At 39.7% G+C, this 22,429-nt stretch overlaps 1 protein-coding gene across 1 annotated transcript in view; it reads left to right on the forward strand.

Annotated features, from left to right (window-relative positions):
- Positions 1 to 223: 223 nt before the first annotated feature.
- MAN2A1 (mannosidase alpha class 2A member 1) overlaps positions 224 to 22,429 on the forward strand; it is a 165,600-nt gene continuing 143,394 nt past the window's right edge. The window contains exon 1 of the mRNA XM_090276551.1: positions 224 to 1,121. Coding sequence (XP_090132677.1) covers positions 987 to 1,121 — 135 coding nt within the window. The 5' untranslated portion in view covers positions 224 to 986. The remainder of the gene's footprint in view (positions 1,122 to 22,429) is intronic.

Consider the following 22,429-nt stretch of genomic DNA (forward strand, 5'->3'; position numbering starts at 1 on the left):
CCAGCGGCTGCCGTGCCGCCGCTATCTCCTCCTGCTAGTGGCAGGCGGGTAGGAACGCCGCGTGGCGCTGGAGAACCCGCGTTTCCTTTCGCCGCTGCCTCCGCCATCTCCACGTTTGCGGGGCGGGAAGGAAGGAGGGGACTTGCGGTTGCAGCTGGAGCGGGTTCCTCTCCGGGGACAGTCCTCTCCTTGCTCTCCTTTTCCTCCTCCGCGCGCGCCGCCGCCGCCGCCCGCCCCCTTCGCTCTACCAGCTCAGTCTGGGTCGGGGAGCGGAGAGGAAGGGGCGGCGGGGGCGGGATAGACAGGCGGGTGGACGCGGGTTCGGAGGTAACTCCTGCCCTGTCCTTGCGTCCCGGCGCCCAGTGTGCTTCCCGGCCCGATCTCGGCTGCGGCAGCGGCGGTAGCAGCAGGAAGGGGCTCAGTTAGGGGAGGCGGGGGCGGTGCCACGGGGCGGGACCGGTTGTCCGGGCGCTAAGTTGTGGGGCCAGGCTCCTCCCGAACCTATTCTTTCCCCCTCGGCTCCCGGGACCCAGCTCCGCGCCTCCGGCCCCGGAGCCTCCGGACTCGCACCTCCTAGGTGAAGGGGACACGCCTGCCCTTGTCAAGAAAACTTTTCCTGTGGACTCGGTTAGGGCGGTGGTGGCAGGAAGTCCGGGCAGCGACCTCTCCTCCGCCTTCCCCGCTCGCCCTACCGAGTGCCGGTGCTGAGCTGGAGATCAAGTTTTCCAGGCCCTTTACGGGCTGCAGGCGGGTCCCGCTTGGGGAGGGACGCCGGGCCCTAAGGAGGGCGGTGAGCCAAGGCGAAGGCCGAGGGCGCGTGGTGGCGCCGGATACCAGGTGCGGAGCGCAATCGGGACCTGCACACGCAGCCGAAAGCGCGGAGAGCGCAAGCTTGTAACTGGGGAGTCTCCGGTGACTGCTTCCAAGAGTCCACAGTTCTCCTTTGGGTGAAGACAGTGTCCTGGCCCCCAGTCTATCGAGGAAAAATGAAGTTAAGCCGCCAGTTTACCGTGTTCGGCAGCGCGATTTTCTGCGTAGTGATCTTCTCGCTCTACCTGATGCTGGACCGGGGTCACTTAGACTACCCCAAGAACCCGCGCCACGAGGGCTCCTTCCCCCAGGTGAGCACAGAGGGGATGGACATGGGGGACTGTTGTTACTCTCTGCTACTCGGTCTCTACCTCTTGGGGAGGCTCTGCGCGGGGGGACAGGACAAGCTCGAATTGGAGGAGGACCGGAGCCTCCTATAACCCGGCTTTGCCGCGTTGGGATGGCTGTGACCGTGACCCGGGATCCTCCTCCTCCTGGGCGCTCCGAGTCAACGAAGTGCAGGGCGGCGTGCAGTGGCGGTATCGTACCCAGGGTCAGTGGCCGGGTTCCTGCGCTCGCACATGGGCCTAATAGGGTGCCTCTGGCACCTGCTGGCCTGGGAACGGGCGTGGCGTGAGGTGCTCCCTGGCCGGCGCAGCGCCGTCTTACCGTTTTGGGGTAGACCCTCGGACCCACACGGGGCTAAGCTGAACAGACCCCTTGCGCATATCCAGTCATGGAAATGGATCAGACAGACCCCATCTGGGCGGTGTTTTTACCCAACTCTTAAGAAATAAACAAAAGTTTATTTCGTGTTGTAGTCCTCTTAGATGTGAATCTGTAGGGTTGATTTGAGTGTCGTCATTTTTCAGCTATTACATCGGGGTTGTTTGGAGCAGACGTGCGAGCGTAGTGGGGAAGCGCGTGTTATACTCGAGCCGGAAGCTGTGGGGCGCTCAGCCCTGTGCCCGGTGGTCGAATTGTCAAACGAGTTGGGAAAACGACCTGTCTTCAGGCTTTTATTTAAAGTTGCTAAAAATAAGCAAACGGAGGCAGGTTTTATTTCGAAGGATATTGGGCCGTGTGTATTTTCGTTTCTAGTTATTTGCCAGTGACCACTTAGGAAATTTTAGTAAAACTGCGTATTGTGTAGAATTCTCTGTAATGAATGAACCCGAAGAACTCAAAACCCTGACAAACTGATCTGACAACTGCTTGACTAAGGGGTAGAGAAACGTAGAACGCGAAGAAGTTGACATTTTAATGTGTGTTGTGTGACAATTTAAATGACCAAATAGTATCCCTGTCATTTGTTCTTGTGATATGCTAGGGCAAAAGGCTTAGATTTATTTAAGATTAAACTACTAACTTTACCTGAATTGTTATAGGAGTGAAAAAGACCCCTATGTGGGTGGATACTGTCATTGGTTTAGAACATTCCAAATATTTTGCAGATGAGAGGTATTGAAAATCTTGTTATGAACAGATGTATCAAAAATTTTAAAAGCTTCCGCTCCTCCTAAGTAGTCTGATAGGGGAAATATTGTGAGATAAGCACCACGGGATATCTTTAAATCTTGGTTTTAGTGTTTGTCCAATGCTTGTTGATAAGATTGGATAAAAGTTTTTTATAAGGGTAAACCCTGTGAAGCAAGAGCAAAAGGAGGAATTCTAAGCCTTGTTTCATAGTTTTGGGGCTAACCTTACTGTGATTCCCCCTCTCACTCTCCCACCCCCAGTAACCTTATTTTCAGAATTTGTTTTCATTACAGGAAGAATCATAAAAACTGATATATTTTACTTAACATGTTGTCTTGAATAAGGTCCTTTGCGTTTGGTTTGATGATCACTTGGAATTGATTTATGCAAACATCTGGGGCTGGGGTTCTCTGGCAACCTTGACATTTTACTGTTTCTAAAGAAATGAATGACTCATTCAGTTACTGGGACATCTTAGGCAAAGTTAATTCCAATATTTTAATACCCAGCCCTAGTCCTTGTCAAGGGGCTGAATTTCTGCTTAGAGCATAAAACATTTCTGACAGTGACTGCTGGAAGAGAAGGCCCTGTGTGTTTTCTGTTTTGTTTGCAAGAGGAGAGGTTTTGGTAGGTGCAGTTTTTATATTTAAGGATGTCTTTCTCAGATTTTTATTACTGAATTTTCAATGCAGGAAGAAGGCACTCTTGGCTGATTTAGTTTTGGAGAGCTACAAAATCTCCAAGTAGGTAGACAGTATAATCCTGATGTAAGCCTAACTCCTGTGTCTGACATCAGTTTATGTATCTTCCATGATAAACTCAATTCCCACAACCACCATCCAGTAGGTGAGGAAACTGAGGCACAGAGAGATGAACTTGCTCAAAGTCAACACAGCTAAAAGCTGAGGTTTGAACACGAGGCCTTTGGAATCTAGGCTGTCAGCGGCTAGCTGTACTGCCTCTTAGTAATTTTTTGCCTACTGTTAGGCCCCAGCCTGCTTATGGAAAGATCTGATGGGGAAGCTAGAGCGTATTGCTCTGTGGCTCCCTAGCTTATAACTTTTTTTTTAATATACAATTTTTATTATGAAACCCTAATGAATATGCTCCTTTTTCTGAAACATTTAATGCTTGAGATTTATAACTCTCAGAATGTCTTCTAGCTCTCTTCAAAGCTAAACTCCATAATGAAAACTATTAATGTAGCACAGCATCCAGCATTTGAGTTGATTTTTAGTTTTTTCATTACTTGTCATGTAAACCTTCATTTGATGAGAAAACCAAGCATAGCACAATCAAGTTGCAATGTATTATATTTCTTTGTTGCAGCTGGGTACAGAATTCCTTAGTTCTATTAGAGGCAAGGTAGTCAGTTGCTATATATCAGTTTTGGTGTCTAGTGGAATGATTTGTCTACGAAGGGACTGATATCTTCTGACTTGTCTATTTTAGTTTCTTTCAGTTAATATGGAACATTCAGGAAGGTATATGATCCATCTGGTAAGCAAGATAAGTTTTAAAACCACCCTAAAATCAGAGTAATCTATTTGCTTGTATTTGGGCTTTCACTCTTTTTTTTCCTCCCACAACTCTGTGTTTTCCACCACTTGGCCAGACTCTGGGGCAGAAGTGGGCCGGATTCAGGGTGCTTCATTTTCTCCAGCTGTGGAGCAGCTGCCTGCCTCTGAGATAGTCTTTGGAAGGCTTTCCCCTGTGCTTCTGGGAGGAGTTCCTTTGAGGCCTGGAGCAACAGGTGGCCTTGTCTGTTTTTAGCTTATGTGTATATTTTAGGATTAATAAATCTCAACTAGAAAAATTAATAAAAATTTCATTTTGAATGAAAATATGGCCAGGGCCTCATGCCCTGAAGATGCTTTGAGGTAAATGTAAGAATTCTAGCAGATAGGAAGGAAACATTGTTAAGGTCTTCCTGAAATGCTTGATCACTTCTTACAAGCAGACTTCACAAGTTGCTTACTATCAAAAGTGTATATATTGAAATATGCTGTCTTATGTTTGGATCTGGAGAATTAAATTAATGAGCCAGGTTTTGTATGACAAATGATCAGTCTTTAAATAACTAGGATAGAGTGTGACCACAGAGATTGTTGTTAACTCTTGGGACTGATGGAAAATATGAACGTGAACTTCAGACTTTATCTTTGTACCCAGATAATATTTATCAAGTGAGAATGTCTTTACATAAGTATTCAATTAAAAGACTTTGGAAGGTGGGGCCTTTTATGCCTTTTGGTTTTTAACTTACTGTGAAAATACAATAAACATAAAATATGCTTAAACGCTTTACATCTCTTGTGCTTTCTAAAGAGCCCAATATAGATGATGTTTAATAAAAGTTGACCTTGATCCCCCAGTTGTTTTACCTTGCTTTCAGAAATCTGTGTATCTTTAATGATACATAGGAAAATATTCTTCCTGGCTTCTCCACACTCTAGTGTACTGTGTTTATAAACTATAGCAATATTTGCTGGGGTTTTTGCAGGTATGTATATGGGAGCTTGTTTCATTTCTTGGGGAATAATGTTTAGATCTGTGACTTTTGGAGAGGAGTGGAACTTTGACATTGGTGACAACCAGGCATTTAGGAGGAATGCAAGAACTGCAAGCCTCCCTGGCTGCTGTGGTTCAGTGGGTTGAGCATCGGCCTGCGAACCAAGTGACGCTGGTTCGATTCCCAGTCAGGTTGCACGCCAGGTCCCCCAGTTGGGGGCATGTGAGAGGCAACTGCACATTGATGTTTCTCTCCCTCTCTTTCTAAAAACAGATAAATAAAATAAAATAAAATAAAATAAAGTAACCTTGTTAAAAAATAAAGTAATTAAAAAGTAAAAATAAAAAGGAACTTCAAGCCTCTGGAGAGACCGGTCTCCTCTACCTGCTCCTGAGTCCAGCAATCCTGCAGGACTTCCCCTGCCCATCATGTTTCACTAAGGTTCAAACTTGCTTCCTACCCACCACTGGGACAGGCAGTCCTGACTGCATCTGATCTGAAGGCTTAAGTTTATTATTTTTTAAGTTGATCTGAATGTGTTGTGCCCAGATCAGCACTGCTGTAAGGGACTAAACAAGTAGGTTTGTTTGGGAGATGTTGAAATCCTGTTTATCTCCAGGGGATTCCCTCTGTTGCTCATTCATTAGCATTAGGGTATATCTGAGCTGTGGGCAAAACATTGACTAAAAATTCCAATTTTATTTGTTCTCTTCACTTTGAGTCAGCTATTGCTCTTTGTGATAGTTGTTAAAACTTTGCCCCCCCCCCCCCTTTTTTTTTTGACTGACTGTCATAAGTGTTGAGATTTTTTCATAGAGGGAGTAGTTTAGTAGCTGCTTCTGATCCCCTGCTTAATTATTAGCCTTTTTCTTTTTTTTTTGAGTCCAACAGTCTTTTTTTCTTGTTGTTCCCTCACTTCCATAAAGATATTTAAGAAAACAGGAGGTTATTCAACACCTGGGATATGATCTCTGTTTGCTGGATCATAAAGTCATTGAAATGGTGGTCAACTTCCTAGTAGTATCTGCTGTTAGGAGGGGAGGAGAAGCTCTAAAAGTGAATTTTGCTTCCTTTCATAATTGTCATTAGTAGGTTGATCAGGAGGGGAAGTAGACCATTTTAACTGAAAGGGTTTTTTCTTTCAGATACAGATTTCAAGTCAGGCTGCTGAGTTTAAGGTTGAAATCCTGATTAGGATCTAGTGTGAGGGTTGATTGTACTGAAATGGAGTTCAGACCTAGTGTTTGACTATTGCTAAATTTGCCTTTTGATAGGAGGAAGTAAATCATTTGATTTAAATAAACTCAGTCTCTTGAGGTCATAATGTAGCTTTTCTGTGAGATGGTATATTTAATGTTATTTGTACTTTTATGCAGACAAGCAAATAGTCATCCAGTGAATATTTTGTTAAATTTTTAACTCTTAACATACTGTTTTCTAAAAAAAAGTCAACCTTGAAGCACTTTAGCTTAAAACGGGACAAACTCTACCTTTGGCTGCCTTACAACATCATTGCTATTGACATTTTGGTGTTGGGGGCTATCCTTTGCATTGTAGCAGCTTCCCTGATCTCTGCTCAGAATATGCTAGGAACACCTTTTTCCCTCCTTTCCCCCAGTTGTAGCAACCAAAAATGTCTCCAGATGTTGCTAAATGTCCTCTAGGGGGAAAAAAATCAATCCTGTTGAAAACTAGTTTGGCTGCAGTCTGGCCAAAGGCCTATTCTTTACACCCACTGCGCTTTGTTAGCACTTTGCTTTAAGGAAGGAGTGATCAAAAGGCTTAATTTTAATACTCAAAAAGATACCTAGGACTTTTGGACGATTGAAATGTTTCCTTTCTCTGGATGCCTAAAATTCACTTACATTTTTAGGATTCTAAATTGCAGTGTGTTACAGAAAATAGGAGGGTAGATTATGTTCATATGCAAGTTAAAGAAAAATGGCAGATTATTATAATGAAATTTAATTTTAAAAAATGGATATACTTATCCTGAGAAAAGCATTCTGGTCAGGTGATAGTAGATAGATCATCTTTTACTTTCTGCAAGCTGAATTAGAGGTTGGCAGTAGTCCAGATTTATTCCCTTTGCCTTTTAGCACAGGAGATAAGATATATTGATTAGTAACAAGGTAGTATGAAAGTCATATGCAAAAATTATTTGAGATGTCTAAAATTTTCTTAGGCAAGCTATTTCCTTTCTTCAGTGTATCATTGTTTTATTTCTTCTGATGATTTTGGTTACTGCATATTTTGTATCCTTTGTTGAGATGAGAAGAAGCAGGGAAAGAAACTGGGAAATAAAGTGCATGGACACACTTCTCTCTTGTTCATTCTGTTCTAAATAGTTCTTTTTTTTTTTTTTTTTTTTTTTTTTAAAGAGGGATGGAGGTAGGGGTAGTAAAAGAATAAAGTTTTTGGCAAATATCTTCCTTCCTTTCCTCTTTGTTTCCAAGACCTCTGGTCTTAAACTCTGCCTAAGTCAGCTGCCAAATCTGGCCTGTCACCTGTTTTGGTAGGGCCACAAGAAAAGAAAGATTTTAACATTTTTAAATGGTTAAATATTTAATGACATAGCCACAACCCATTTATGAATTGTGCAATAAGGGCAGATGGCCCACAAAGGCTAAAATGGCCCTTTACTGAAAAAAGTTCTTTAATTACCGGTTTAAACTGTACTTCTCTATTATTAACATTGAAGGCATATAGTGTGGTTAGATCTGTTGAAGCAGAAGTGGGTTAATAAAAACAAACAAAATTCTCATAAACTGGTCATTACATAATCATTAGTCAAATTCATTTTGTGTTTTCAGAGTGTGGTTCAAAAGTAGTGTTATATCTACATGTTTCATAGATTTCCAAGTATCCTTGGAGAACTTTCAGGCTGGAGCATGGACATGTTTGACATGTTTAATTTTTTTTTTTTTTTCTATCACCTGAAGGTTGCTCACTTCAGGACTGCTCTGGGACAAAGGATTTTTGGGCATGAACTATGCAAGATTGATTCAGAGTCTCGAGATTGAATACTGTGACTTTATAATATTTGGATTTACTATAATTCACAGATGGGCTGAATTCTGAGCCTAATATGACTGCTTAAGTCAACAGTAGGGAGAGAGCCAGGATCGAGGTAGGTTCCTCCTTATCCATGGACCTGGGCTGGAACTTGACAGTCCTCTCTGGAACCCCGAGGGCTGCTCAGTTTGCAGGCAGAAACTGCAGGGATGTCTGAATGGGCACTGGCCTGCTGTCCTCCTTACCAAAGAGTAATTAATTTCTGCTAATTTTGATACTTCTTCACGTTCTTAAAGATTATGTGTGGCTTGCTTCATTCCCTGTGGCACAGGCCACCATCCCTTTTGTGTCCTCAGAGATTTTACTGTTGTAAATTGCCATAGTTAATCTGAACAAAATGGGTGTAATTTTTCTCATTGAGTGGTGTTGCAATTTTTAAGTATATTTTTCCATTTTTAAATGTATGCATTTGTGCTTTTTTCCCATGTAAATGGGTTTCCCACTGGCTTCCTTTGCAGGCAGTTACCTTTAGAAGTTCAGAGAAATTAAATACTTTTTCCAAGGGCAGAGCAGGCCCCAAACATGACCCGATTCTACTAGTGAGCCCCATTGTCCTGAATCAGGAATCTGGAGAGCCAGGGAATTTGCCAATGATTTTTTTTCTCCTTTTAGACATGTTTCTTCCAGCACTGCTTGTGTTTAGTTTTGTGATGGGAAGCTCTTCTCCTTCAGGGTGAGCCTGTACTTTGCAGCAGTTCCCTTCTGTTCGTTCCTACCACAGGTGTGGAGGAATGCGGAACCTATGGGTCTTTGCCTTTGTGGTACCATTTTTAAAAAACCTGTGGAGCATTAGAGGATGGAACCCTGAGGGTATGAATCATTTTCAAAATTATTTTCTACACAAAAAGTTCTGAATTTGCAGTTTTAGAACCCAGTGAGGTAGTCATTCTCTTAACAGTCACCAGGACTCCAGAAAAGTTATAATATGAAAAAATCAGACATAGAATTTTAGAGTAGGGAAGGTTCTTCCAGGACAGATAATTTTGTCTTTGATTTTTCAGGTAGGGACATCAAGGCATAAAACTGAGCTTCAGAAACTTGCCCCAGGTCTCATATAACCAGTCATTGCACACTTAAGACACTATAATTCAACGGCCCTTTTCTTGTTTTATATCCAGCATATATTTGAGAACTTACTAGGTGTTTGACACTATGGAGATTATAATAGTCATACTGGATATATTACTTGCTTTGAAAGGGCTTCTTGGTTATTTGAGGAGACACAACTGCCATTTGTGAAACTATGAGACAGTTAAGTATCACCTAATGGTTCACTAGAAGAGTTAAGTAAGTTAGAACAGTGACTGGCATATAGTAAAGGCTCAGTAAATGTCATTTATTACCAGTGAACCAAGATTTATGAACAGAGGTTTCCCTGTTACTTCCCAGGTACTGTTGTAGGTTCTAGTGATACAGGAGCTAAAAATAAAATAAGACTGTGATATGAATTGATATTCTTGATATAAGGCAAAGGCTTTAAAGGGAATTTAGAAACAGAACAAAGTTCTGGTAATGGCCCAGGACAAGTTGACCAAAGGACATGGGAAAGAAGCTAGACTTTTTTGATGAGGTAGGACTTTGAAGGCGGAAAAGAATATTCCTCATATGAATACAATGCTTCTGAAGGCCTGGAGTCATGAAGGAGCCTGGCTGGCATCATAAGAAGAAGTGAGGAGATTGACTTAAAATCTTTGGTGCTTGTAAAGAGTAGTTGGGAAAACAGGGTAGGTAGTTTGGGATCAGATTGCATTGTCCTGAGAATCAGTCTGAGGGGTTATGAGTTAGACGGAAGTGAACCATTTAAATTACTGAGCATACCAGGAAGCTGCTTAAGAATAGCAGTGCTGGAAAATCAATTTTGTAGAAAATTTTAGATCTGGAAGAGAGCAAAGAGAATATTCAGTCTAGATTATTCTGGTAGCAGTGTGTAGGAAGACTCAGAAGCAGGAAGGAGCTGAGAATCTGTTTGAGATTATAGAGACATAAGGCAGTAAATCCCAATACAAGCACTGAATTGGCTAGAGTCAAGAGGAAGAGGAAAAATGTGGAGACATTCTGTAAAAAGAAGCATCAAGGGCTTTCTAACAGATCTGATAAAGGGTAATAATGGTTGGTTTGAGTCAAAAAATTTCTCTCACCTTTTTCCTTTGGGATATTTGAAGACTACCTATTCTGTTTGCAGGAGAGGATAGTTTGAAAAATGAGCTGGTTTGGAAGCCAAGTCCAGATTCATTTATGACAAGGTGTTAGTGGAAATAGCCAAGTGGGCTGGAGTGCCAGAGTGAGAGATCAGGGAAGGGAGATGCTGATCCTGGTAGTCATCAGTATAGCTGAGAGTGAATGCGCTCTCTCGGGACTAGGCTTTGTGAGAAGAGAGCAGAGAGCCAAGTACATTTCTTATACCCAAAAGCTATGCTTCTTCTATTAAGATTACTGTGTAGCAGATGTTAATAAAATTAAGCAGCTTGTATTCAAATTGTCAGAAGCCAGCTCATTGATCAGCATTCCTAAGAAAAGATAAGACTATCGTAAGTAAGGATTTCAAAGAAGCCTTTCAATAAGAAACTAAAAACAACCCTTTTCATCTTTGGCCCAAATTATGGGGCTAAATTTTTTTTTTTCTAGGCTGTAAGAACAGAAAATAGATCACTCTGTGTGTGTGTGTGTGTGTGTGTGAGAGAGAGAGAGAGAGAGAGAGAGAGCGCGAGAGCGAGAGAGAGCACACTGGACTGGAGAAGAATAGATATTTATTAAACATCAAAAGGCCATACCCCAAATAGGGGCCTCATAGTTCAGGGTTTTTCTAAAGAACAGATTTCTGAGAATAGCTGCCGACTGCCTCTTGTTTATGGTAAAGAAGAGCCCCTCCTCTTTGATTGGTTGCTGATCCCCCACAAACTGAAGTAAGAACTGCCTGGGCTACCTCTTGAAAATTGTAGGACCAAATGAGGACAACACTGGAGATGCAAGATATTTCTTGTGACTTTTCAGGAGAAGATCTAACCAATAATTGTTTAAAATAAGAAAAAATAAAAGATTTGAGAAGAACCTAAGACTTGTATATCCTTAACTCTTCTTTGATGCTGATGGTGTGACATTTATAAGTATGCTAGTATTACAGTTTTATATATTATTTTGTACCTTACTATTGCATTTATTGCTTCTTTATTTACCAGGTCCAACCTTCCCGTTGGAGATCAATTGCTTTAGATGGATTTTTATAAAGAAAGTCAGTAAGAAAGGATTTTTAAAACTATGGACTCCTATTACTTGTAAAGAATAGTTAGGAAATTCAAAATCTATAATGATTCAGATTGGGCTTGCCTGTCTCCTGTCAGTAAGGTATGGAAGGAGCTTATTGAGGAAATGATTATTATATAATAAATAAGCCTGAAGTAAGGCTGATTATCTACTTAATACAATCCTGTTTTTCAGAGGCTGCCCCAAACTATTTCCCCCAAACTAGACATGTCAGTTGCATTTATTTAAATACAGTAAATACAGTATATGCCATTTATCCTTTGGAGTTTAGGTAGTATAAGTGGATAACTTGTATACAAAGACAGGAGTATGTGAAAAAAATATGAGACATTACCAACATAGGTCAGCACTCATTGGCCAAATGACGTATGACAGCACGACTGTGGTTCCCTGGGAATTGTTGCAGCCTAAAAGATCATCCCGTGAACTTTCGTGAGTGGTCTTGGGTGGAATATATTGTTGACATATTATGTCAGAACAGAAATACAATAAAAATACATTTTAGAAGAAAAATCAATGTGGTTTAAAAATTTTTTTTTTTTTTTTTTTGCAAAAGAAGTACAAAAAACAATAATATTCCATAGAACAATTTGGGAAGTGTTGAATTAAAGAAAAATATTCTGTGAGTCAACACTTAATTTGCTTAATGCAGTTTTTAAATGTATTTGAAAGTAATAAAACTGCATTGTATGAAAATATTTAATAATACAAACATTTTGCCCTATTTACAAACTTATCTAGTAATAAGTTTTTGAAAAGGTAACTGTTCTGCAGCATCTCACTTTATATAGCAACTTGGTGCCTAAAATGTTTCCTCAATAGGAGGTGATTTCTGTGCAGCTGTATTGGGCTACTGCAGGAGGGGGTCATATGGTTCTAATCTAAGTATACATCTGGAAACTGGCAGGGTGGAAATGGAGCTGTATCTTGGAGCAGAAGAAAGCACTAGCAACTGGAATCATGATCATGTTTTTGGAAGTGGTGAGAGGGTTGGAGATTACAAAGGTGGGGAAAACCTGAGATGCCTGTTATTATTCCAGGTTAGGGTTAGGATCCTCTGTAGCAGTGGTTCTCAACCTTCCTAATGCCGCGACCCTTTAATACAGTGCCTCATGTTGTGGTGACCCCCAACCATAACTAAAGCATAGTGACTAATCACAAAAACAATATGTAATTATATATGTGTTTTCCGATGGTCTTAGGCGACCCCTGTGAAAGGATTGTTCGACCCCCAAAGGGGTCGCAACCTACAGGTTGAGAACCGCTGCGCTATAGTGATTCTGGCAGCTGCAGAGTGGTTTACCCAGGTGCAGTGACGAGTCCTTTGGTGGGTACCCAACTGGGGCAAGGGATGGTGAGCTTGGCGTCCCAGCTCTTCACTTCAGTCACTTGGCACTCTTGTCATATACCTGCATCTTTCTAGTAGACTCTTACTGTCACATCTAGGCAGTTGTGAGATTATGAATAATGATTTGCCAGGGCAAAGTGCTGTGCTCTTGTGTTTTAGCAAGGTATTTTATAATTGAGCATTCTTTATGATCACATGGTGAGGGCATTTCTTTCTTTGAACAAACAGTGGCTGCACAAAGATAATATCTTGGAAGAGATTCAGGCATGCAAAGCTTTGGGTCTGGAACATACCATTAAAAGGTCATTGATTCTACAGATACGGAGATCATATGGAGGGTTATCAGTGGGGAGGGGGAAGAGAGAGAATGGGTGAAAAGATGCAGGGATCAAGAAGCATAACTGGTAGGTACAAAATAGACAGGGGGATGTTAAGAATAGTAGGGTAAATGGAGAAGCCAGAGAACTTAGAGGCACGACCCATGGACATGAACTAAGGGAGGAGGAGATTGCTGGAGGGAAGGCGGGTACTGGACAGAGGGGGGTAAAGGGGAAAAAATTGGGACAACTGTAATAGCATAATCAATAAAATATACTTAAAAAAAAAGGTCATTTGTACCTGTGGTTTGTGGCTTGTTGATAGAGAAGTAGAGTTAGATACCTAACTATGGCCAGAGCCCCACTTCACACTCTTTGGCCTCACCACTACACATCTTAAGGGGTGGAGTGGTCACTGGGGAGTTACTTGTCATTCTATCAAACCAAAAGGCTTTTTTGTTAAATGCCTGAGATCTGACTAAATAGCAGGATTTTGCTGTATTTAGTTGAATAGCATCTGACTGACTTGGAACTACTGCACTAATGGTGTCACCCCTGCTGGAAATACAGATTCTCTTTTACCAAATCACAGTCCCTATATTTAGCTTTAATGCAGTGGTTCTTAACTGCAGATGTGTGAGAATCGCCTGGTGAGCCTTTTACAATTACAAAAAGCAGCTCTGTGCACTCTCTCTCTAGGTAATCCCATTCGTTCCCACTGCTTTAAATTCATGTTTACACTGACCGCTCAAATTTGTATATTCTCCCGACTTTCAGACTTACACGTCTACCTGATACCACCACTGAACTACCGAGTAATTCCAAAACAGAACTTTTATCCCTCACTCTGCTCTTCCCCCAGCATTTCCCCTTTCCCTAAAATGCTACCTATCATCCTCCAGTTGCCTCAGGAAAAAAAGAGGCCATTTTTCTTTTTTCTTTCCCTTTCCTTTCCTAGTTCATCTGTCCTGTCAGATGCTTTCGCATTCCTTCGCCTCCACGGCCACAGTTCACCGTGGTGTTTGCAGTGGTCTTGCCCACCATAGCTCCAGCCTAGCTTTAAAACACTTTTTATTCATTAGTCCCCAGACTGTCAAAAATGGAGATGTTGATGTTTCTTTCTCTGAAAAGTATTTTTAACCATAAAATGTTTTTTTCTGCCTTTTTTATTCTATAGCCTTCTTAGACCAAAACCTGTCCCTGGGAAAAAAAGCTTATAAAGTCACATGGTCTCACCCTCCATTGCTCTCAGCTCCTCAGGCTCACACCTCTCCACTTCTGATAGGGACTTGGGCAGCTTCCTCTGGCAGGGACTGAAGGGGTAAGGATACTTTCTAAGCTTTATATTGGGTTAACTCTTTGCCAGGTGTATTAATTTTCTATTGCTGCTATAATATATCACAACAAACTTAGTGGTTTAAAGTAAGAAAATGTATTCTCTTGCAGTTTTGGAGGTCAGAAGTCTGAAATGAGTAATATTGGACTAAAATAAAGATGTTGGCAGGGCTGCCTTCCTTTGGGGGCTTTAGGGAAGAATCCGTTTCTTTCTCACCTTTCTTATTGGGTTGGCCAAAAAGTTCATTTAGTTTTTTCCATACAGTGGCTTTATAGCACTTAGTTGTCTTTAATTTCATTCAAAATAATTTTGTTAGATTGTCTTTTGACAGCTGTCATATTAGCATGCATTAAAAAAAATACCAAAATTGGTGAATTTTTGTGCAGCCATTTTAATATTGAAAATGTAAGAAAATACACAACATTTTCGGCATATTATGCTTTATTTAAGAAAGGTAAAAACTCAACTGAAACGCAAAAAAAAAAAAAGGGTTTGTGCAGTGTATGGAGAAGGCGCTGTGACTAAGAGAACGTGTCAGAAGTGGTTTGTGAAGTTTTTTGGTATCATTGACATTTCGGCCAAGTAATGTCTTATGCATTGGAAGATGTTTAGCAGCAACCCTGGCCTCTACCCACTAGAAGCCAGTAGTGGGACATAGCCGACATACTCAGAATACCCAAATCAGTAAAGTTATTGGTGAAATGAAAAGGAGTTTTTTTGTTTTACGGAAATAACTGTACGGACTTTTTGGCCAACCCAGTAGCTTTTAGAAGCTACCTGCATTCCTTGGCTCAAGGACCCTTTCCAGCATGGCATCACTCTGACATCCTCTTCTGTTTCATATCCCCTCTGGCTCTGACTTTCCTTCTTTACCCTTATAGGGACTTATGAGATTATATTGGATTTACCTGCATATTCTAGGACAACCTCCCCATCTCAAAATCCTTAAATTAATCTCATCAGCAAAGTCTCTGTTGCCATGAAGCAGTTTACTATAGGGATTAAGACATGGACATCATTGGGGGACCATTATTCTGCCTACCACAGTAGCAGTTTATATTAGTATTACCCAGTTTTGCATCGGGGATTAAACCAACCCTGGATTGAAAACAGTATTCTTTGATATGCTGTTGAGAATCCACTTATGTGGAGGGTCGACTTAATATATATGAGTATTTTTGACTGGGCAATGGTCCTAACCTCCAAGTTGTTCAAGGGTCAGCTGTACTAATTAATTTAACTCAGCCTCCCTGTGGGTTAGTCATTATTGTAGAGGAGGAAACTCAAGCACAGAGAAGTTTTGTAACTTGCCCAAGATTTCATAGTCATTAGTAGTGGAGTCATAATTCACATTTCACTTTTTTTTTTCTTATTTTATTTTCCAGATTTTTAAAGATATAATTGACATATAACATGTGTAAGTTTAAGGTACAATGTGTTGATTTGTTACACTTTTATATTACAAAATGATTACCAACATAGTATTAGCTAACACCTCCATCATGTCACAGATTTACCATTTCTTTTTTGTGGTGGGAACATTTAAGATTTACTCTCTTAGCAACTTTCAGGTATAACATACAGTATTATTAACTAAAATCATCATGCTGTACATTAGAACCCCAGAACTTATTTATCTTACAACTGAAAGTTTGTACCATTTGATCATCTCATTTCCCCCTTATCCCAATCATTAGTCCCCTTTTCCATTCTACTCTTATTTCTATGAGTTAAGCTTTTTAAGATTCCATGTATAAGTGATATCATACAATTTGTCTTTCTCTGTCTGACTCATTTCATTTAGCATAATGCCTTCAACGTCTGTCTGTGTTGTCACAAATGGAGGATTTTCTCTCTTTTTTAAATGGCTGAATAGTATTTTATTGTATGTAGACATAGATATATACATGTTTTCCTCCAGGAGTTTTATGATTTTGAGTCTTACATTGAAGTCTTTATTCCATTCATTTATATGATATAAGAAGGTGATCTAGTTTCATTTTTTTTGAATGTATCTGTCCAATTTTCCCAACACCATTTATTGAATAGAGTGTTTGCTTTACCTCATTGTATGTTGTTGCCTTCTTCAGCAAATATTAATTAACCATATAGTGTGGGTTTATTTCTGGACTCTATTCTGTTTTGATTTTTGCAGCTTTGTAGTATAATATTCAGGGAGCAGGATACCTCCAATTTTGTTCTTTCTTAAGAGTTATTATGGCTATTCAGGGTCTTACGTGATTCCATATAAATTTTGGGATTATTTGTTTTAGCTTTGTGAAAAACACCATTGATATTTTGATAGGACTTGTGTTGTATATATAAGTTGCTTTGGGCAGTATGAGCATTATAACAATGTTAATTCTTCCTATCCATGAGCATGGTATATACTTTTGTTTATTTGTATCCTCTTCAGTTTCTTCTAAAATGTCTTATAATTTTCCTAGTATTGGTTTTTTACTTCCTTAGTTAAATTTATTCCTAAATGTATAATTTTATTGATGCAATTATAAGTGGGATTGTTTTCTTAATTTCTCTTTCTGATAGTTCATTATTGGTATATAAAAATGCAACTGATTTCTGGATATTTATTTTGTATCCTACTACTTTACTAAATTTATTTATTAGTTCTAGTAGTTTTTTGGTGAGATCTTTAGAGTTCTCAATATATTGATATGTAGTATCATGTCATCTGCAAATTATAAGAGTTTTACTGCTTCCTTTCCAGTTTGGATGCTTTTTATTTTTTCTTTCCTGATTGCTATGGCTAGGACTTTCAGTACTATGTTGAATGGAATTGGTAAAGTGGACATCTCTGTCTTGTTCCTTATCTAAAAGGAAACACTTCTGGATTTTCCCAGTTGAGTATGGTGTTAGTTGAAGGTTTGTCATATATGGCCTTTATTATGTTAGGTATGTTTCTTTTATTTCCACCTTGCTGAGAATTTTGTTTTTTTAAAATCATAAATGGGTGCTGGATTTTGTCAAATGCATTTTCTGTATCTATTGGTATGATCTCCTGATACTATCCTTAATTTTGTTTGTGTGCTGTTAATTTGCAGATATTGAATCTTCCTTGTATCCAGGAATAAATCTCACTTGATCGTGGAGTATGATCTTTCTAAATGTATTGCTGGATTTAGTTTGCTAGTATTTTGTTGAGGGTTTTTACATATGTTCATCAGGGATATTGGCTTATCCTTTTCTTTCTTGTAGTGTCTTTATCTGCTTTTGGATTTAGGATAATGCTGGCTTTGTAAAATGAGTTTAGGAGTCTTCCTGCTTTGAATTTTTTGAAACGGTTTGAGAATATTAGGTGGTAGTTTTTTCTTTCTTTCTTTCTTTCTTTCTTTCTTTCTTTCTTTCTTTTTTTTGAGAGAGAGACAGAGAGAGAGAGACAGAGAGAGGAAAGTGTGGGGAGAGAGAAACATCCATTTGTTGTTCCACTAGTTTATGCATTCATTTGTTGATTCTTGTGTGTGTACTGACCACGGATCAAACCCACAGCCTTGGCAGATAGGGGCAATGCTCTAACCAATTAAGCTACCTGGCCAGGGCCTTAGTGTTAGTTTCTCTTTGTTTGGTAAAATTCACCTATGAAGCCAACTGATCCAGGACTTTTGTTTGTTGAGAGTTTTTTGATTACTGTTTCGATTTTGTTGGTTGTAATTGCTCAGTTCAGATTTTCTGTTTCTTCTTGATTCAGTCTTGGAAGAGATTGTATGTGTCTAGAAATATATCTATTTCTTCCAGATTGTTCAGTTTGTTGGCATATAAGGTTTGTAGTATTTTATTATAATCCTTTTTATTTCTGTGGTTTCAGTTGTTACTTCTCTTTCACTTCTGATTTTATTTGTTCAGGTCTTCTATTTTTCTTGATGAGTGGTGGTTAAAGATTTATCAATCTTGTTAATATTTTTCAAAGAATCAGCTCTTGGTTTCATTGATCTTTTGTAGTATTTCCTTAGAGTCTATTATATTTCATTTATTTCTGCTGTGACCTTTATTATTATTTTTTTTCCTATTCACTTTGGTTTTTTTTCCCTAGTTCCTTTAGATATAAGGTTAAATTGTTTATTGGGTTTTTTTTTTTTATTTGTTTGTTTGTTCATTTCTTGAGGCAGGCCTATATGACTGTGAATTTTCCTCTTAAGACTGCTTTTACATAGATTTTGTGTTGTTGTGTTTTCATTTTCACTTGTCTCAAGATATCTTTTGATTTATTCCTCTATCTCATTGTTAACCCCTTTATTGTTTCTTAACATGTTTTTTAGCCTGCATGTGTTTGTGTGTTTTTCAGTTTTTTTTTCTTGTAATTCATTTTTAGTTTCATACCATTGTGATAGGGGAAGATGCTTGATGTGATTTCTGTCTTCTTAGATTGAGACTTGTTTAGTCTCCTAGCGTGCACAGCTGGAGGGGCTATAGTGGAGTCTTGGACTCCTGCAGCTGCAGAGGCCTGGGCTGGCTGCTGGTGTTGTTCCTGCGCTCCACAGGGGCTGGGTGGGGAGGGAGCATGGTGAGACATCGATGGCTGACATCAGCGAATGCCAATAAATATGGGCTAAAAACTGGTGAAATCTGCAGGGCTTCTGCAGCAGCTATGCTGCCTATTGGTTCGGTTCCTTCAGTGGTGAAAGCAGGGTTTGTCTGTAGAGCAGATCACTCTGAACCTCTCTTGCTCTTTCTACGTGGCTGCTATTAGTAGCTCTTGCTTTCCTTCCTTGTTCAGAGATGTGTGCAGTGAAGGCTGGGGAAGCTGGTCACTTTCCCCACTCTTCTTTCCCCAGCACAGGGAACTCTTCTAACTAGGGAGCTCCTTCTTGGTGTTGAGCAATGCTGGCTTGGGGGATGGGATAGTGCAGGCTGAGTGAAACTCTCTTCCTTCTTTTTTGTGTGTGGTCATTCTCAAATTTTTTATTTGTTTGTTTTGTTTAATTGTGTTGCTAAAGTTTCACAAGAGATCTCCCAGAACGGTTTTTGTTTGTGGATAGCTAATTGTTTATCTTTGTGAAAGGGTGGGGGCAGGGGTCTCCTATGCTGCCATTTAAGTGATGTTGCTCTCTTGGCTGGGGCTCTGATGGAGATGTCAGTGCTTTGTCATTATGAGAAACCTTTCATATGATTCTGTTCACCTCACCACTCTTGATACATGGTGGGCACGGCACATTCGATGATAGACTTCAAGTCCATAAAAATTTTGATGTGATTGAGTGATGTGCTGAATCTGACAAAATTTGATTTTAGTGAAAGATGGTAGAGATCTTGAGTGTCAGACACATACCACACACACATTGTGGTGATGTTTTGTTTCTTTTGAATGCTGCCATTGGTTTATATGTAAGTGTGTGATAATATTTCCTCTTTGTTTCTCTTAATTAGAAACATGATTTGGTTGAATGAAGACCTATGGTTTCTATTCTCAATATAGATATTCATTTAGTGGTGAACATAGGGAAGCAATACATGAATAAAATAGATAAAAATATTGTGGAAGAAACAAAAAATAAGTTAACATAGAGTATAACACATGAGAGACCTATTTTAAATAGGATGGCTGGGGAAGGCTAAGCAGAGGGGACATTTGAGAGGAAAACTGAAGATTGTATAAAGAGGGAGCATGCACCAAGGTCGTCAGATGGAGTTGGGAGGAGCTGGCTTAGAACTTGGTTAAGAAAAGGGACTTAGAACTTGGCTAAGAAAAGGGTGAAGCTAAGTTGGGGGATGAGAAAGAAAAGGGTGAAGAGATAGATGAGCAGGCCCTTATTGATTGCAGTGTAAGGTATGTTTAAGTGCTTTGAGAACTTAACAGTGGAATGTGAGAGAGGTACGGCCTCTTAGCAGGGCATGGTTGAAAGACGTGGGTCTGGGAAATCAGTTATGAGGCTGCTTTACGAGGCTAGAAGAGATCGTGGCTTGGACCAGAGGGAGAGAGGTGAATTGACCCAAAAACTGTTTTGGAGGTCAGATGACAAGAGCATGTTGATAGATTTGGATGTGTGAGCAGGGTGAGGAAGGAAGAATCAGTGATGCCACCAGGATTTTGGGAGTGACCGACAAGGTGGCGATGAATGCTACTTCCTGAAGATCTAAAGACTGTAGAAAGCTTTTTTGGGACAGTGTCTTTTGGACTTAAGTTTGAAACTCAATTTGAGGTGTCAGTAGTCATTTGGATATATGGGTTTTGTTTTTTATTTTCAGAGAAGAGGTTTCAGATCAAGATAGAAACAGGGGAAACATCAGTACAAGGAAATGGAATTTAAAGCATAGAGTGGCTGAGATAATGTAAGGAGAATTCAGGAGCTAACCTTGAGCAGCTCCCATCATTTAGTTATTGGGTTTCTGTATATCCTTGAAGGGGATGGGACCCTGGAAGGAAATGTGGGGCTAAGATAAGCACTGGAATTGGACTTTTTTTTTTTTTTAAAGATAAGACAGATCTCAAAGTTGAACCATAAGAAATTGGTGATATTTTACTACTTTTGACTTATGAGAATGGCAATTTCCTACAGTCTGACCTAATAAAACATGTTTTATTATTGAGAATGAGTTGCTTTTAGAAGGGGAGTTTGATGAAGCAGTGTTGAAAGATTAACCACAAGAATATATACAGCCTTTGAGCAGTTGAGAGTGTTGGGGTTGGAGCTCATCAGCGGTGCTGGCCTTTGAAGTGAGGAGAGGGAAAGGCACATATTTTTTTATTGTAACAGGAAGGAAGAAGAAGGTGTGCAGATTCAGCCATGCTTCGATGATCACAGCTGGTGTCTTACCTGGGGCAAATAATTACATAATGTTTTCAAATTAGCTGCAGATGCACATTGATTGATTTTGTTCAGAAGGATGAGTGGGTACTAATCCTATTTTGCCTTGTAGGCTCTAAATTTTCTGTGTCAAAAGTCTTTGATATCAGTGATTTTTTGTTCAGTTTTTTTTCTTTCACCAAAAGCAGAAAAAAGTATAATAGCATGACCTCCTTCTCCACTCCTGAGCAGTGCAACAGCATGGCCTCCCTATAGAACTGATTAGCAAATGAAAAAATAAAGTGGTTTTCGCATAAGATTTTCTTGCCCTACAGAAAAGTGTCTTTTTCAATATTACCATCAGTATTCTTTGAGTTGTCAGCGTAAGTGAAACATTATCTATGATTTCTATTACTTTAATGTAGACTACGAGCACATCCTTTTAAGGTCATTCTGTTGTGTACAGAATTTGCTTATGAAGTGTGTGTATTTCAAAAAATTCAGCTATTTGGAGGGAGACTTTATTCCATTACATAATGTAGTTTAATAAGTAATTTCCATTAGACCATTATTAGGCTGACATATATCCCAACGCCATGATTTTCTTTGTGAACTTCATTCAGTACAGAACTCCAGGTACTGATCATTAATTATATCTTTAAAGGGACAATGAGATTGAAATCATCTTTAGTGCCTGCAGGATCCTTTTTCATGAAACATCCATCTACTGTAATATTTATTTTGAATAATACTCTCCTCTATGGATTATGGTACCAGGGCCATAGTAAGACTATTCCAGGAGGAGCCCTCTTCTTTCTCAGTGCTTCTTAAGCTATAAGCAACTTTGCTATGTGCATGACTCCCAAATTATCTTTTCCTGAAAGTACAGGAAGCTCTGGAGAAAGTTGGCATCCATGTATTAATTCATACACTATTAAGTGTCCTATAAAATGTGTCATCTTTCAAAGCTCTAGGACAGTGATTTTTTTTTAATCTTTTCCAGCATAACTTTTAATTTTCATTGGAATTAATGTCTCTTTTCTCTTCAATGTTTTTAAAATTTATTTTTAATTATAGTTGACATATATAATATTAGTTTCAGATGTACAGCATAGTGAGTCAACATTTATATACCTTGCAGTGTGATCACCATAAGTCTAGTAACCATCTGTCACTGTACGTAGTTACAGCAATATTATTGGGAGGTATTTTAGGCTAAGCTAAGATTTTATTTTATGGAGGTCTGTGGCTTTACTACAGGCAGGACAAGTCAACATGTTCTAATTCTGCAGGCAATCAGAGGAACTTTATTTACTGTTGTCATCTGCTGAGGTAGATATGCAAGCATCACTGAGGTAGACCTGTATCTTCAGCATTGGAAATATTGAACAGAATTCATCAGGAGTGATTTCAGAAAGCCACAGTCTGTGGTGTTGTGATAACTGAGTGAAGAAAAGTCTTCCCCTATTTCAGACAGCCTTTGGTAGCCTGTCTGTTTAGGAAACTATGTACGGATCAGTCAGCTGTGTACCTGACTCTTAAATATTTTTA

This window comes from Furipterus horrens, unplaced genomic scaffold (assembly GCF_987537825.1).
Source record: "Furipterus horrens unplaced genomic scaffold, mFurHor1.1.pri manual_scaffold_5, whole genome shotgun sequence".
In the NCBI taxonomy this organism is placed as follows: domain Eukaryota; kingdom Metazoa; phylum Chordata; class Mammalia; order Chiroptera; family Furipteridae; genus Furipterus; species Furipterus horrens.